The 15,408-nt window shown below is 44.6% G+C and overlaps 2 protein-coding genes across 2 annotated transcripts in view; both read left to right on the forward strand.

Moving 5' to 3' along the window:
• The window catches only part of PEX7 (peroxisomal biogenesis factor 7), a 66,423-nt gene extending 62,855 nt beyond the window's left edge, over nucleotides 1-3,568 (forward strand). Inside the window, exon 10 of the mRNA XM_090280668.1 lies at nucleotides 3,091-3,568. Within this exon, the coding sequence (XP_090136794.1) occupies nucleotides 3,091-3,159 (69 nt within the window). The 3' untranslated portion in view covers nucleotides 3,160-3,568. The remainder of the gene's footprint in view (nucleotides 1-3,090) is intronic.
• A 7,857-nt stretch (nucleotides 3,569-11,425) lies between these two features.
• Nucleotides 11,426-14,638, forward strand: SLC35D3 (solute carrier family 35 member D3). The gene is made up of 2 exons (XM_090280669.1): nucleotides 11,426-11,896; nucleotides 12,887-14,638. The coding sequence occupies exons 1-2, from the start codon at nucleotides 11,458-11,460 to the stop codon at nucleotides 13,714-13,716; spliced, it is 1,269 nt and encodes a 422-aa protein (XP_090136795.1). The 5' UTR covers nucleotides 11,426-11,457; the 3' UTR covers nucleotides 13,717-14,638.
• The last annotated feature ends 770 nt before the right edge of the window (nucleotides 14,639-15,408 follow it).

Raw genomic sequence — 15,408 nt, forward strand, 5'->3', positions numbered from 1 at the left:
TAATAAAATAATGGACTCACATTACTCAGCTTTAACAATGATCAAATTTCTTGCTTTATTTATTTCTCTACTCACTTCCCACCCCTCATTCAATTATTGTTATTGTCATTATTGTTCTTACTATTCTAGGTAAAATTTACATACACTGAAATGTACAAATCCTAAATATATATTTTGGAAGATACATCTGTGCAATCTATATCCCATTGCAATATGGAACATTTGCATCTCCATCCAAAATTCCCTTCTTGGCCCTTCCCATTCTCTCCCTATCCCCACCCCACCTCCTGCTGGAATCAATCTCTCTCTCTCTCTCTCTGACTGTCTAATTATCTTTTTTTATTACCTTAGATCAGTTTTGCCTGTTTTAGAACTTATATAATAGAATGCCCTGTATGTACTCTTTTGTTTCTAGCTTCTTGCACTCAGCTCATTATCTGAGATTGATTCATGTTGTCGAGCTTATCAGTAGTTCTCTTCATTGTATTGCTCAGCAGCATTCTGTTATGTGAATTTATTATAATTTGTTATCCACTCTTTTGTCAAGGGGCATTTTGGTTGTGTTTTGTGCCAGTCTTAACTTTTGAATAGTAATGTGTTCAGCTGCAAGTGCCTGGGGCACTCCGTGAGCTTGCCACAAAGGTCTCCCCTTTCTAAACCAGTGTTATGACCTGACAGACCCTCCTGGCTTTTTATTATGATCTCAGTATGCCCTTCAGCAATAAACACTAGGAAGCTTTGAAGAAAAAAGAGTTTATTACTTACAGGACCTACAATGGACAGGGCACTTCAGGGGGTACACATATCTATTGTGTGGCTGGCAGTGTGTTCATCTGAGATAGCCTTTGTTGAAGCAGATGCCTCTTTGAACTGTATGCCTTCTCCATCAAAGCTTGTCAGGCACTTGACATTACCAAAAGAAAAGCCACCTGTCGGGGTTCACACTACAGGTTGCCTCATTTTGTGCTGTCATGAATGAAGTTGCTATGAACTTTCTTGTACGGATTGTTTCATAAACATGTTTTCATTTCTGTTGGATGAGCCTTTAGGAGTGAAATTACTGGGCCTAAGGATAGGTATATATTTAACCTTAAAAGAAAACAGTTTTCCAAAGTGATTGTACTAGCACTGTATGAGCAGTACAACTGCTGTACATCCCTGCTCACATTTGATACTGTCTATCGTTAATTTTAACCATTTTCATGAGGATGTAGTGGTATCTCATTGTGGTTTTAATTTGCATTTCCCTGATGCTTAAGTATGTTGAACATATTTTCATGTGCTTATTGGTCATTCATGTATCTTAGTTTGTCTGTTAACAAAGTCTTTTGCTCATTTCTAATTGGGTTGTCTTTTAGTTATTGAGTTATAGTAGTTCCTCATATAGTCTAAATACAAGTTCTTTGTCAGATGTATGTTTTGTGAGTATTTCCTCCCGCTCTGTGGCTTGCCTATTCATTTTTTTAATAGTATCTTTTGATGAGCAAATCTATGAAATCTTTACGTACCTTCAGATTGAAGATATATTCTCCTAGGTTTTCTTCTAAAAGCTTTGTACCTTTAGCTTCCATATTTCGGACTATGTCCCATCCACCTCAAATTAATTTTTGTTTATGTCGTGAAGTTGGAGTTGAGGTTCATTTTTTTTCATATGGATATCCAATTCTTGCACCATTTGTTGAAAAGACTCCCCCCCCCCCCCCCGTTGAGTTGTTTCAGTACATTTGTTGAAAAGTAGTTGTCCAAGTGTGAGGTGTACAGTATTCCCTTACTTATTGTGGGTATTACATTCCAGATCCCCCCACGAAGTAGGAATCTTACATTTATTCTACTCTTAAACCTACATCACTTTAATAACATACGTATACAGTACCGCAAAATCCTGTGATATAGCGAAAAATCCGCGATAAATAATTAAATATAATATTTTTAAAAATCCCGCGATACAGTGTGGCTGCAATAAGTGAACAGCGATATAGTGAGGGACTACTGTATTCCTGAGTTCTCTTCTTTTCCTTTGATCAACTTGTATATCCTTGTATCAATATCACACTATCTTGATTACTGTAGTAACTCTTGAGATAGGTGGTATAAGTAGCATAACTTTCTTGTTATTTTTCAGCATTCTTTTGGCTATTCTAGAGTCTCTGCATTTCTACATAAACCTTAAAAATCACCTTGTTCATTTTTAGGAAAAAGCCTGCTAGGATTATGAATTACAAATTATTTGGGGGGAGAATTAAGTTCTTAACAAAGTTGAACCCATGAGCATGGTATATATATTTCCCCATTTAGTTAAGCCTTCTTTAATTGTTCTCAGCAATGGTTTAGCTTCTAGTGTGGACATTTTACATATTTTTTGTTAAATATGTTACTAAGTATTTTTTTATTTGGTGCTATTGTACACGGATTTTTAAACTTTTATTAAATTATTTTTCCAACTAGTATGTAGAAACACAATTGATTTTCTATATTAATCTTATACCCTGAGACATTACATTTACCAAGTCTTTAACACACAGTTCCTGAGCACCCTGGACTTTCTTCCTGTCACATTTTAATACGGCTTTTTAGACTTGAATGTCCTTACCTCTCATGTCTGCCCCAAAGAGGACCAGTGTGATTGCCCTGGCATTTGTGAAGTTTTCTTACCTCACAGTTGGATTCCAGTAGTGCCTCCTAGGAAAGTCTCTATTAGAGCATTTTTCACTGAATGAATGAGCCATTCTTTAAAGTCAAGGGCTGTACCTTATCTGCATTCCATCCCCACAACACCTAGCACAGTGCCTTTGTTGACAGTTGAGGAGTACATCCTTCCAACATTTATCTCAGGAGGTATTAGGAAGTTATGTCGCTCTGGGGTGGGGTGGGGTAGGGTAAGGGGAAATCCTACAGGCACCTTTAGTCATTGGACACAATCCCTGAAGTGTGTCTTAGAAAGGGAAAATAGACCTTTTAACAAAAACATACCCTGTGTTTTTCCTTTTTAAAGTTATGTTTCCTAGTCATGATCTGCTACACTCTAAATGACTTAGGCTTTTGCTGTCAGTTTTTAATTTCTGTAAATTATGTTTCCTTCTTGTTTTCTAGGTGGCTGACTGTGCTTGGGATGAAATGATAAAGATATATGATCCTGTTTGTCTTGCTGGGCCTGCTTGAGACATAGTACTCTGGTCAGAAACAAAGAATATTGGCTGAAGAACTACTTGTCAGGAAATAAATTAACTATTGATAACATAGTCATTATGCCTTTATATGCTGTTCAGAGTTCAAATTTTAAAAAGTTACCCTGAGTCGGTTTTGAGGCAGCTGATAAAAGACTTTGGCTCACCATTTAAGCCTGATTCATAAGCAATATTTCTTAAAATTGTAAGGAATAATTGATGTTACGGTATATCTTATAGTATCTATTAAAATGTAACCTCTTTGTTATAAAATGAAAGAAAATATGGGAGATCCATAGATTATATAGTGACATATTTCATTTTAATTTGTCATTTTTGATGTAAAATATAATCACTACTGTTGATAAAAATTAGAATAAACTGCGTCTCTTGATCATCTATCATTTTATGACATTCCCAGGCAACATTGCTTTTTCTAATGTGGTGTGTATATGAACACAATACTGTATGTAACATAGATATATCTTTGATTTAGTAACAGGGCTCTATATAGATTTAATTTGTTTATAAGGTATTTATTGTGCATCTGCTATGTGCTTAACACACAAACTGAATGATTTGTTCAAGGACTGATGCTTTAAGAAGGTGGAATATTATGAGTTGAGCTTACCTTTTTTTTTAGTTATCCAAATCTTTTTATGTATTGTAGCCATGACCCTATATTTCCCTCGTCCTACTTCTCTGCTATCAAGTGTTTAAAACAACAACAGAAAAAGAAAAAAAAACTGGCTGCTGGACAAAACATCTTAGGTACTACTATGGCTACTATGGTTTCAAGCAAGTACCCTTGACATGGGCCCTAAATAATGCTCTCAGCCTTTTTCACTGCCTCCCTAAGTCTCCTTGAAAAATCTCTAGGTGTTGATGACCTATAAAAACATAGTTAAAAGGGAAAAATTAGTAAAACAAACAACTTTGCATAACATTTATATTTTTATATCATATTAAAGTAAAATGTTATCATTAAATTTTAAACAAGTTACTGAGAATTTTTAAAGAGCAAAATACATTGTGGTAATCAGAACAAAAATAAATTAAATTATATGTATATTGTCTAATTTACATATTTCTTTGTTTACTTGTTCCAGAAAAACGTTAAGACCACTTACCAAACACACACACACACACACACAAACAAACAAACAGAAGACCACATAAAAGATAGAACAAAAGGAGACAAAGTAGAGCCAGGAGCAGGGCTTGAAAATACATGCCTCAAAGTCCTAGCAAGTTGCTATTGGCAGCATCAATGGGAAGCCTGGTCAGGAACAGAATTCAGTACTGAAGGCCTGAAGACAAATCTTTGTCCTAGTCCTGGGCTTGGCTCTAGCATCATGCCTAGTACATAGAAGGTGCTCAATAAATATTTGTTAAGTGAATGAATGGACTCAGGGAAAATACAATTCTTTTCAGTGCTTAGATAAATCAATACTAATTGTTTTCAAGAAGCTCTGTGAAGAGGACACTGCTTAACATGAATATATTGTAAGGAACAAGGCTCAAACTCATCCTTAGGGCTGTCATGACGATGAGATTCATAGAGCTGTTTCTTGTTGCTTCCCTCTACAAGAACTAATGGCATCACACCAAGTCAGTTCAGTAAAAGCAGGTTCACACTGGGTGTTCTCTGTATCAGCAGAATTTATAATAGACCTGTGAAAATACCTAACCCAGATCATAATTAATTGAAATTATTTATTTTCCTTTTAGAATGCAAGCACTTGTATTAAAATAATCTACCATGTATCTTTTGAGACAAATAGTTGTGATTCAGAAACTAACGTCTTTATTGACTTATTTTTTCCCTGTATTTTGGAGATGTTAGAGATGTTTAGAATACTAACTTTATCATGCTTAACTCAGGTGTGGGTTCCCTGGAAATTGGGAAAACTAGAAGGAAAGGAGCTGGGTTCTCTCCTGAAAAAGAACGGGCAAGAGTTTTGAATTCTTGATAGTTCACAAGCCAGGCAGCCTCTGAATTTTATGAGGACAAGAGTCATTCCCTCCAGGCTGGGAAAATACATCTGTCTTCTGGCTGCTGAGCTCTTAGCCCCCCCCCACCCCCTTCTGCCTCCCCATGCTCCTCCTGCACCTGAGTGAGCACAGGGAAAGGGAACACAGGTCACTGAGCACCTTCGGTGACCTGGGCACTGTGTGAGATGCTTTCTGTATGGTATCCCTTTCAGCCTCTATAATGTCCCTGCAAGGAAGCCCTCCTACTTTTCCAGACGGGGAAATGAGGGCTCCCAGGAGACACAGTGCACAGGAAGTGTGGAGATGGAATTTGAAATCTGCTATGACTGGATCCAAACCCATGGTCCTGCCACATGGCCTCCTTTTCCTTGAAATAATGGAAATCGGCCCACTAAGAAATAGTAAAGATATGAACTCTCTGCTGACTAGATCCCGATCATTCCTGAGAAAACCCACAAAATGGAGTTTCTGAGTCTAAAGAGCTATGAAGTTGACCCTGGGTCTGGAATGAATCCCCCAAGGTCTGTCGCCTTTGGCACTTTTTAACCTCATATCTTAGGTACTATGATTTGGCTCTTCCAAAAAATGAACTCCTGAATTTCTTACTTCTTATATGCCTCTCCTTGTAGGAGGTAATCTACTTCGATGTTTTTCACTTCCACATATTACTGAGTACTTCCAAATCTGCATCTCCTGCCTTCTCCACCTGGGTTTCCTGCAGGTCCGTGCACTCAGATTCTAACCAAACTCATCTTGTTCACCAAACTGGCTTCTCCGGCGCGTGCTTTTTCTTTGTTGCCACTACTGTTCACCAGGGCACTCGAGCTAAAAGCCTAAATGCCATCCTTGCTCCTTCCCTTTTCCCACTTCTCTACTCCTGACACATCAAACAGGTCACTAAGTCCTGTCCCTTTTGCCCCCTAAATACTCTCCAATCTGTCTCTTCCTCTCCATATAACCACCACTGCCCCAGTTCAGGCCATCATTAGCTTTTCTCTAGACCAGCGGTTCTCAACCTGTGGGTCACGACCCCTTTGGGAGTCGAACGACCCTTTCACAGGGGTCACCTAAGACCATCGGAAAACACATATATAATTACATATTGTTTTTTTGATTAATCACTATGCTTTAATTATGTTCAATTTGTAACAATGAAAATACATCCTGCATATCAGATATTTACATTACGATTCATAACAGTAGCAAAATGACAGTTATGAAGTAGCAGCAAAAATAATTTTATGGTTGGGGGTCACCACAACATGAGGAACTGTATTAAAGGGTCACAGCATTAGGAAGGTTGAGATCCACTGCTCTAGACGGTCACAACAGCTTCCTAAGGGACACACCCTTTTCAATACAGCTGTGGAGACAAATTTAAGATGCAATCTGATTACATAAATTCCAGTGTCAAACCTTTCTCTGCATATAGAATTGCCTACAAGAAAAAGTTCAGGCTCACTAAGAAGACATCCAAGGTATGCTTCTCCCCACACTGTCACACGCTCTGTGCTGCAGCAACACCAGGGTGCTCACAAACTCCCCATTAGGTAATGCACATTTTCTTTCTGTCTCTGCTCAAGTTAATCCATGTTCCTGGATTGTCCTGCTCCTGGCTTGGCAAATTCTTGCCCATCATTTGAAAAGGAAAATATTGACCACATACAAAAATTGAAATAGTAAAATACTCCATTAGCAAAGCTAATAGAAGACATATTGGAAGGATATGTTTGCAGCGTGTGTAATAAATGGTTATCCAGAATTGAAAACAAAAGTTTGTCCACTTTTATCAACAGACAATTCACAGGTGTAGAAATGCAAATATGTAATACACTTCAAAAAAGATACTTAGACTTTATGACAAAGAAATGCAAATTAAAATGAAATCCCATTTTACGCTTATCAGTTTGGCGAATGTAAAATACTGATAATATTCAATAGTGGTTAAAGTAAAAGCACCGTTATATACTTTTTTACAAGGCAATTTGATATATGAAATTTGAAATTACCAGTGGACCCAATGGTTCCAGTTTTAGAATTCCTTGCCTTGCTCTCCAATTCCCCTTTTCATTTCCCCTGTCATCCCCACCCTAACCCCTACAAGTAATTACAGAGGTACATTAAGTATAAATGTCCAAGGATAGTTATTACATCATTGCTTGGTAAAACCTAGATACCTGTCTAGAAAAGAAAAGTTATACTATAGAAGAGTCATTTAAAAGAGTGAGATAGAACTATGTGGCCTGACATGGAAAAAGACATTGCTATTGATATGTATATTAGTTATCTATTTGTGTAACAAATCACTCCAAAATTTAGCAGCTTCAAACAATAAACATTTATTTATCTTACAGTTTCTATAGGTCAGGAATCCAGTAGTGGTTTAGCTGAGTTGTTCTGGCTCAGGTTTTCTCATGACATTGCAGATAAGCTGTCACTGGGTCTACAGACATCTGAAGCTCAACTGGGGCTGAAGGATCAGCTTCCAAAGTCACTCACATTGTCATCAGCAGGCCTCAAAGACTCACCATGTGGGACCCTCCATAGGCTCAGCATCCCTGCAACATGGTATCTGGCTTCTCCCAGACAAAATGATACAAGAAAAGAAAATCCAAGATGGAAGCCTCAGTCTTCTATACCCTAGTCTCAGGAGTTCCACCATCACTCTGCTGTATTTTATTGGTTACACAGACCAACCCCTGCACAGTGTGCAGGGGTTAACCAAGTGTGTGAACACCAGGAAGTGGGAGCTCTTTGGGGACTATCTTGGAGACTGGTTACCACAATATGCTTTTAGAAATAACCAATTATAGACAAGTGTATTTTACTTTTTTTTAAAAAAAGAGGGATTTAAGTATGTATAAATATATATACAAGAAAAACTGAGTAGCTTACACCAAAATCTTAACAGTAGCCAGCTCTGTATGGTGAGGTTGGTATGGGGTCAGGGGCAGGTAATATTGAAAATAACATGTTCACTTATTTATAAAGTTTGTTTTTATTTTATGTACTGTAATGAGCGTGTGTTATTTTTATAATTAAAAATAACAAAATAAGACCATACTTCCTTCTGCAGGAAGCCTCCCCTGATACCCCTGTCAGGCTGCTTTCATTGCCCTCCTCACTGCTCTCCTGTTTCTGCCACAAGACTCCACTGTTGCATGGGCGTCATTGTGCTGCCCCACTGCCACCTGTGAATCCTAAGGCCTAAGTTGAGGGCTCGTCTTTGAATCCTTGGCAACTAACAGACTGAATAGGACAAAATACCTGCCCTGTATGTTTGTTGAATGAATTTATGTAATGCCATCAATATTTATTGAGTAGCACCAGAGATAATCGAGGGTGAATCTAGACCCTTGATACCTTGATACCAGTAGGTCAAATAGCTTTCTGTCCTTCAGATCAACATTCCTGTTCAATTATCTTTGCTAAACACAGTGTTCTTATAGCTCTCATTTTTCATTGGGAGCTTATCTAGTAACTGGTGTGGGAGATGGTGTTAATATATATATATATGTGTGTGTGTGTGTGTGTGTGTGTGTGTATTTTTATTATTTTATTTTATTTATTTGTTTTTAGAGAGAGGGGAAAGGAGAAAGAGAGGGAGAGAAACATCACTGTGTGGTTGCCTCTCACTCGCACCCCCAACTGGGGACCTGACGTGCAACCTAGTCATGTGCCCTGACTGGGAATCGAACCAGCGACACTTGGTTCACAGGACGACGCTCAATCCACTGAGCCACAGCAGCCAAGGCTAATATATATTTTTTTCTTTTTTTTAATGAAAGCCCTAATGGAAAAGGATTATATGCAATAAAGTAGAGAAAATGTACTCTGTTTCACGCCAATGTAGATTTCAAATATTAAACTGAATATTCTTGCCTAAATGAGAAGGATAAGAGAGCTGAATCAGCCCCAAATCTTTTACTTAATGTTTGTATCACAAATGGAAGCAATTATAATTGCTGGCAGAAATGAATCATTCCAAAACTAGGTCTGTGCAGACAATTCTTTTATGATATTCACTTGAGATGGCTTAAAGCAACCATCTTTAATTGCAATGGGCCCCAGAAGCAGAGATCTGTTATTTGCTGATGGCTTTCAAACGTTAATTTTCAGAGAGTGTTTTTTATCTGAGTGTACTTTGAATATAGGCTTATAATGCACACATACACACAACATGAACTGTTGCTTCAGACTTCCTTATTTCCTAAAAGAAGAACATCGACACTTGAAAAACAGAGTCCTTGAAACAGCCAACAGTGTGTAACCACAGCTTTTAGCAACAAAAACCAGGAGTCCCCCAGGGCTCCAGAAGCATGGGTTTTGGTGTAATGCTTTCCAGTGTTATTCCTAGAAAGATGGCAGAGTGGGCCACCGGAAAACATTTTCTTAAGTGCCCACCTGTCCGAGGCAGGGAGGTTCCCACACGGGGCTCAGTAGCGGCGCCCCTGGAGGTTTGCTGGAGACGATGCTCTCTCATGGAAGTGCGCTCCCAGCACATACGAAGCTGGCCCAGTGGAGGACCACAGAGATGCCCAGATGTAACTTATTTTTCTGCTGCGGTAATAATCGCGGCTTCCATCTGCCTGGAAGTGCCGCGTTCGGCATAGAGGTGGAAATATGGAGGGGAAAACTAAAGAACCACTAGAGAGGTGGATAATGTGTATTAGGGCAACGTGGTGCAGCATTTGAAGGTTAGGAGATTGGGGCGGCTGGTTAACAAAAGTGAACGAAAGCAGAGGCGGAGCGCAGCGATCTCGCGCCCTCTCCCTGGCGTCGAAACCCTGACCAAGTCCAACATTTTTACGTAGCGCGAAAAGCTAAACTGTGTCTGGCTCTAAACGGTGACCTCGGCTGAGCGAACTTGACCAGTGCTAAATTGACGGATCTGGGCGTTACTTTACAAGGAACACAGTTCAGATAAAAGGGGCACAAAAGTCTGCGATGCAGGAAATGAGAACTTTTTTTTCCCTCTTAGCCAAAATGGGAAGTAAACAGTTCACAAGTCCTGCGGGGCGCAGAGGTGCCCTGTCCCGGGAGGTCGGAGGTTAGAGGTGTCCTGCTCACCAGGGGCTCACCGCCGCCCCGCAGGCTGCGGGAGGCTCCCAGTTCCGGAGGAGGCTACTAGTCGCAGCTCTGGCTGGGTCCCCACCACGCCCTCTCGCCCCACCTCACGCCCCCAAATTCCCAGCGCAGTCTTGCGCTCTCGCTCCACCCTCGGGCACCGTCGACCTGGGGCTCCTCTGGAACCAGTAGACACTACTAGCTCCAGGCTTATTTTCTGCTCTTTCGCTCATCTTATTTTGCCTCCCTTGGAACACGTGGCCCCGCCCCCGCCCCCAGGCTTCGCAGCCACCTGAGGCCACTGCACCTCCGGAAGCTCCCCTAGAGCCCCGCGAGTAATTACAGGTCTCTCCCTGGATGGCGTGCAGACAGGCTGAGCGGTGACCCGGACCGGAAGGGACCAGCCTTTGAGCCCTAAAGCGCGCCGGGGCGGCGTCCTGGGGCCGGGGGTTCCTTCAGTGTCTGGGCGCCAGCGCCCGAACCTAGAGCATCCTCTGCCCGCTGGCACGGACCTTTCTCCCTCTCTGTCCAGCAACTGGACAAGGACCCCACGACTGCGCCGGGAGGGCCTATGGGTGGAAAACCCACTGCAGCGCGAGAGGAAGGAGGCTGGGGTGCTGTCACTTGTTGCGGCTAATAAACGGGCGCTGTTGTTTCTAAAATGTTCTTTAGCTGGGCCGAGGATCCCCCAACCTGAGTCCTTTGACTCGGAGCCGGGAAAGGGGGGCTAGCCGGAGCAGCTGGCAGTGCTGGAGGAGAGGGGTCCGCGCCCCGAGAGCCCGCTCGAGTGGGCGCTGGGAGCTGGAGGTGCGCGGGTCCGGCCCCGCCGGCGGCAGCTGCCGGGGCTTCCAGCCGCAGAGTGTTCCCCCCGGCAGGGAGACCTCGCGGGACACACACCCACGGCGGCTCGTCACCTACTTACAAACTGCTGTCGCTAGGGTTCCCGCCACTCCTCTCAGACCAGCCCCCCCACCCCTGCCACTTTTCGGAGTCCTCCGCCCCCGTCCCTGCCTCCCGGGAGCTGCGGGGCAGTCGGAAGCCGAGCCGCCGAGCCACGAGGACGCCTGGCTGGAGCTGCCCTCTGCAGCTGAGCCGGCGCCCCCTGCCCTTCGCCCGCGGCGTGGGTCTGGCGCCCCCGCCGCCCTCGCTCCACTCCTCCCGGCTCTCCTCCCCGCTCTCCTCCCGCAGGTCCAGGAGCTCCTACACCGCCGGGTGCGGCGGAGCCGGCGCGATGAGGCAGCTGTGCCGGGGCCGCCTGCTGGGCATCTCGGTGGCCATCGCGCACGGAGTCTTCTCGGGCTCCCTCAACATCCTGCTCAAGTTCCTCATCAGCCGCTACCAGTTCTCCTTCCTGACCCTGGTGCAGTGCCTGACCAGCTCCACGGCGGCGCTGAGCCTGGAGCTGCTGCGGCGCCTCGGGCTCATCGCCGTGCCCCCCTTCGGCCTGAGCCTGGCGCGCTCCTTCGCGGGGGTCGCAGTGCTCTCCACGCTGCAGTCCAGCCTCACGCTCTGGTCCCTGCGCGGCCTCAGCCTGCCCATGTACGTGGTCTTCAAGCGCTGCCTGCCCCTGGTCACCATGCTCATCGGCGTCCTGGTGCTCAAGAACGGCGCGCCCTCGCCGGGGGTGCTCGCGGCCGTGCTCATCACCACCTGCGGCGCTGCCCTGGCAGGTGAGCGGGACCCGGGCCGACCCTCAGCCCACCCCACCCCACGGGCAGAGAGAGCGGGGATGACTAGCGCGACGTCCTCACTTCCTGATGGGGAGACTGAGACAGACAGGCGGAGAGCTTTGAATGTGGTCGCTCGGCCCGAAAACGCGACTTCTGAGACCCAGAGGAGCCTTTCCCAGGGCGCCGGCTTCCCCCTTGGAGCCCCCACTCCCACCGCCGTCCTGGTTTTCGACCCCCGCCCCTGCCTCGCCTAGTATCGTCCTTCCCGACACCCCCGCCCCCCCTTCACCCCTTCCTTCCTCCGGAGGGGCGGGAGAGCCGCCTGAGCCCGGGAGCTGGAATCCCCAGACCAAGACGGAAGGAGGGGGCCGCGATCTTCTTTGGGTCACGAGGGGCTGAATGGGGGGTGGGGAAGGGCGATGGGAGCGAAGTTGGGCCTCGCGGGCTAGTTTGAGGTCTCAGGCGCCGCACCAGAGGCTGCGAGTGCGAAGCAGAAAGGGCTGGATTGAGACCCCCGTGGGTTTGGCCGACTGACTGAGATGGGAGCTGGCGGGAGCGGGAAACTTTTTTGGGGTGAGGGAGGCCGGTCTCGCCCTGAGCCAAGCCTGCCGGGGTTAGAAGCTACTAGTTGGGAATCCCTTTCCCTTCTGGCACCTCACAGAGGGGGCAAGGATGCCAACCACCTGGGTAGCATCTATACCAGCTCCGGGAGCCACTGTGCCTACCCCGAGGGCATCTGCGCTCTCCGGGGCCTCTGTCGTGGGCAGAGGGAGGCCGGGGGCCCAGGGGATGTGGCAGGGAAGGCGCCTCTCCTCGTGCCTCGCAGTGGGCACTGATTCTCCATTTCATACCCGTGGGCAGAGTTGGGGCAGGAACCCCGTTCACTTTCCAGCCCAACGTGTCTCCCCAGTGGATAGCCACCCGCGCCAACCTGGTGTCTTGTCTTTTTCCTTCCTGCTCTGGCTGTGCGGTCCTCCTCGTGCGCTTCAGGAGCCGGCGACTTGACTGGCGACCCCATGGGGTACGTGACCGGGGTGCTGGCGGTGCTGGTGCACGCCGCCTACCTGGTGCTCATCCAGAAGGCGAGCGCGGACACCGAGCACGGGCCGCTCACGGCGCAGTATGTCATCGCCGTGTCCGCCACCCCGCTGCTGGTAGTCCTCTCCTTCGCCAGCACCGACTCTATCCAAGCCTGGGCCTTCCCGGGCTGGAAGGACCCGACGATGGTCTGCATCTTCTTGGCCTGCGTTCTGATCGGCTGCGCCATGAACTTCACCACGCTGCACTGCACCTACATCAACTCGGCCGTGACCACCAGCTTCGTGGGGGTAGTAAAGAGCATCGCCACCATAACCGTGGGCATGGTGGCCTTCAGCGATGTGGAGCCCACTTCTCTATTCATTGCCGGCGTGGTGGTGAACACCCTGGGTTCCATCATTTACTGTGTTGCCAAGTTCTTGGAGACCAGAAAGCAAAGCAACTATGAAGACCTGGAGTCGCAGCCCAGGGGAGAGGAGGCACAGCCAGATGGAGACCAGCTGCCGTTCGTCATGGAGCAGCTGCCAGAGGAAGGTGGAAGTGGCGGCTCAGAAGGTGGGATAGCAGCAGGTTGCTCCGCTCAGCAAAGGGGGCAAGATGCGAGGGTCAGCACCAGAAGGCTCCCACTGGAGGCTGGGAACTGGCAGATCTCAGACAGCCCTGAAGAAGCTAGCAAAAGGTCCTTAAAGGATGCTTACCTGGGAGTGTGGAGGTTAGTCAGGGGAGCCCGGTATACGAAGAAGGATTATTTGATAGAAAATGAGGAGTTACCCAGCCCTTGAAAAGGGAACACATGTATGTATATATGTACATATATACTTATTTTATATGTTAGAGATAACATTTTAAGGAGGGGCTGCCCAGTTTCATTCTTTGAGGAGTGGAGAAGGGAAGCAAAGACAGGATGTGAAATAGACAGCAACCAAATTAGCACCAGTGTGAATTATTTAGCATCAGTTTGCTGGAGACATCACAGAGACGAAAGAGTATGAAGGTGTGTAACAAAGTTAAGACAGTGGTTTCAGCTGCAGACTCCTGGCACATTTGATTTTTGACATAATAACCATAACCAAATATCTGCATGTACTGAGTCCCTCAACCACCTCCTCCAAAGACAGAGTGTAGACATGGTGGCAGCACATAATGAGCTCAAAGATTACATTCAGAGGCACATTTTTGATGATAGAACTACAGTTTTCTATGGCCAGCTGGGCAAAGAGTATATTCTTGAAAAGACATGTAAATACAGTGAATTGATGTTTACTGTTTATAGTCATCTGAAATATTATGTTTACTCTAGTTTTTCTTTACTTGTTTTTAAAAATAAGTGCTCTATTATTCTATTATATATTGGTAAGAAATGTCAAATTTATTTTGAAATTATGAGTTCTTAGCTTTAATCATGAAGTGTAACTGGCTTTTAGTAATTACTATAAAATATTTTAAAAAGTTGTTTTGGTTCACTGCTCTATAAGATTTATTATTGAATGCCATGACCTTTTTGAGAACCAGTTTTACCATGTCCAATATTTTTTTGAGCAAATGCAATGGCTGAAATAGAATTCAGTATTAAAAAGCCCAAATAGAAGTGAAATCTTCCTGTTAAGCTAGTCCTTGCAAAATGCATAGCACATCCCAAACCATGTTACAAAAAGAGCAACTGCTATATTCACTTGATATTTTTCTATCTTAAATTTGTCAAAATAAAGTATGAGTCTATCTGCTGAAAGACATATTGTTAGAAATTTGTTTGAGACACATTTATGTTCTATTGTTGCTGTGTAGCTCGCGTTTGCCTTCAGTGCGTGGTGTCTAGTGTCTGGTGTGTAGTAGGGACCACCTCCTTGGGAACTTCCTAAATTAGCATGGTGGTTCATTTCAATAGAACAAAAACACCCTCATTTTCCAGCCAAGGAAACTCTTATAAAGTAAAAATAAAATACTGCCTCATGCTGCAGCGTGAAAGCCATCCACAGCTGACTTTAGTTAATGTGGAGTTTGAGACATAATAGAGTTTTCTTGTCAGCCCAATCCAGGTGAGGTACTTTGACAATAAAAGCACTCCTATTATTTGCCAGTATGTACCGGAGACTCTTAGATGGTAGCATCCTATATGTTTCTTTGTTTTCCAAAAATCAAAACAAAACAAAAAGCAGAAGCAGAAATGAAGTTTCAGCACCATCAGTTTGACTCTACAACCTGGTGAGCAAGTGTGATTGTGGTGGTGTTTTGTGATTCATCCTCGTTCCCTGATTTTTAGGGGCAATAGATAGGATAGGTTCCTTAGATACCTCTTCATGCCATTTAAGAAATAGGAGTCCTCCAATGACTGCAGTTAGAAATGGTTGGCTATGGTTATAGTAACTTCTTTAAGAATAAGCATTTAGTTAATTAGTGAAATTAATGAGAATTAATGCAAAGCCTCAAAGTTGAAGTAGATATATATTTATTAATACCACTGTCAGATAAATGGA

Source organism: Furipterus horrens, unplaced genomic scaffold (genome assembly GCF_987537825.1).
Source record: "Furipterus horrens unplaced genomic scaffold, mFurHor1.1.pri manual_scaffold_6, whole genome shotgun sequence".
Taxonomy (NCBI): domain Eukaryota; kingdom Metazoa; phylum Chordata; class Mammalia; order Chiroptera; family Furipteridae; genus Furipterus; species Furipterus horrens.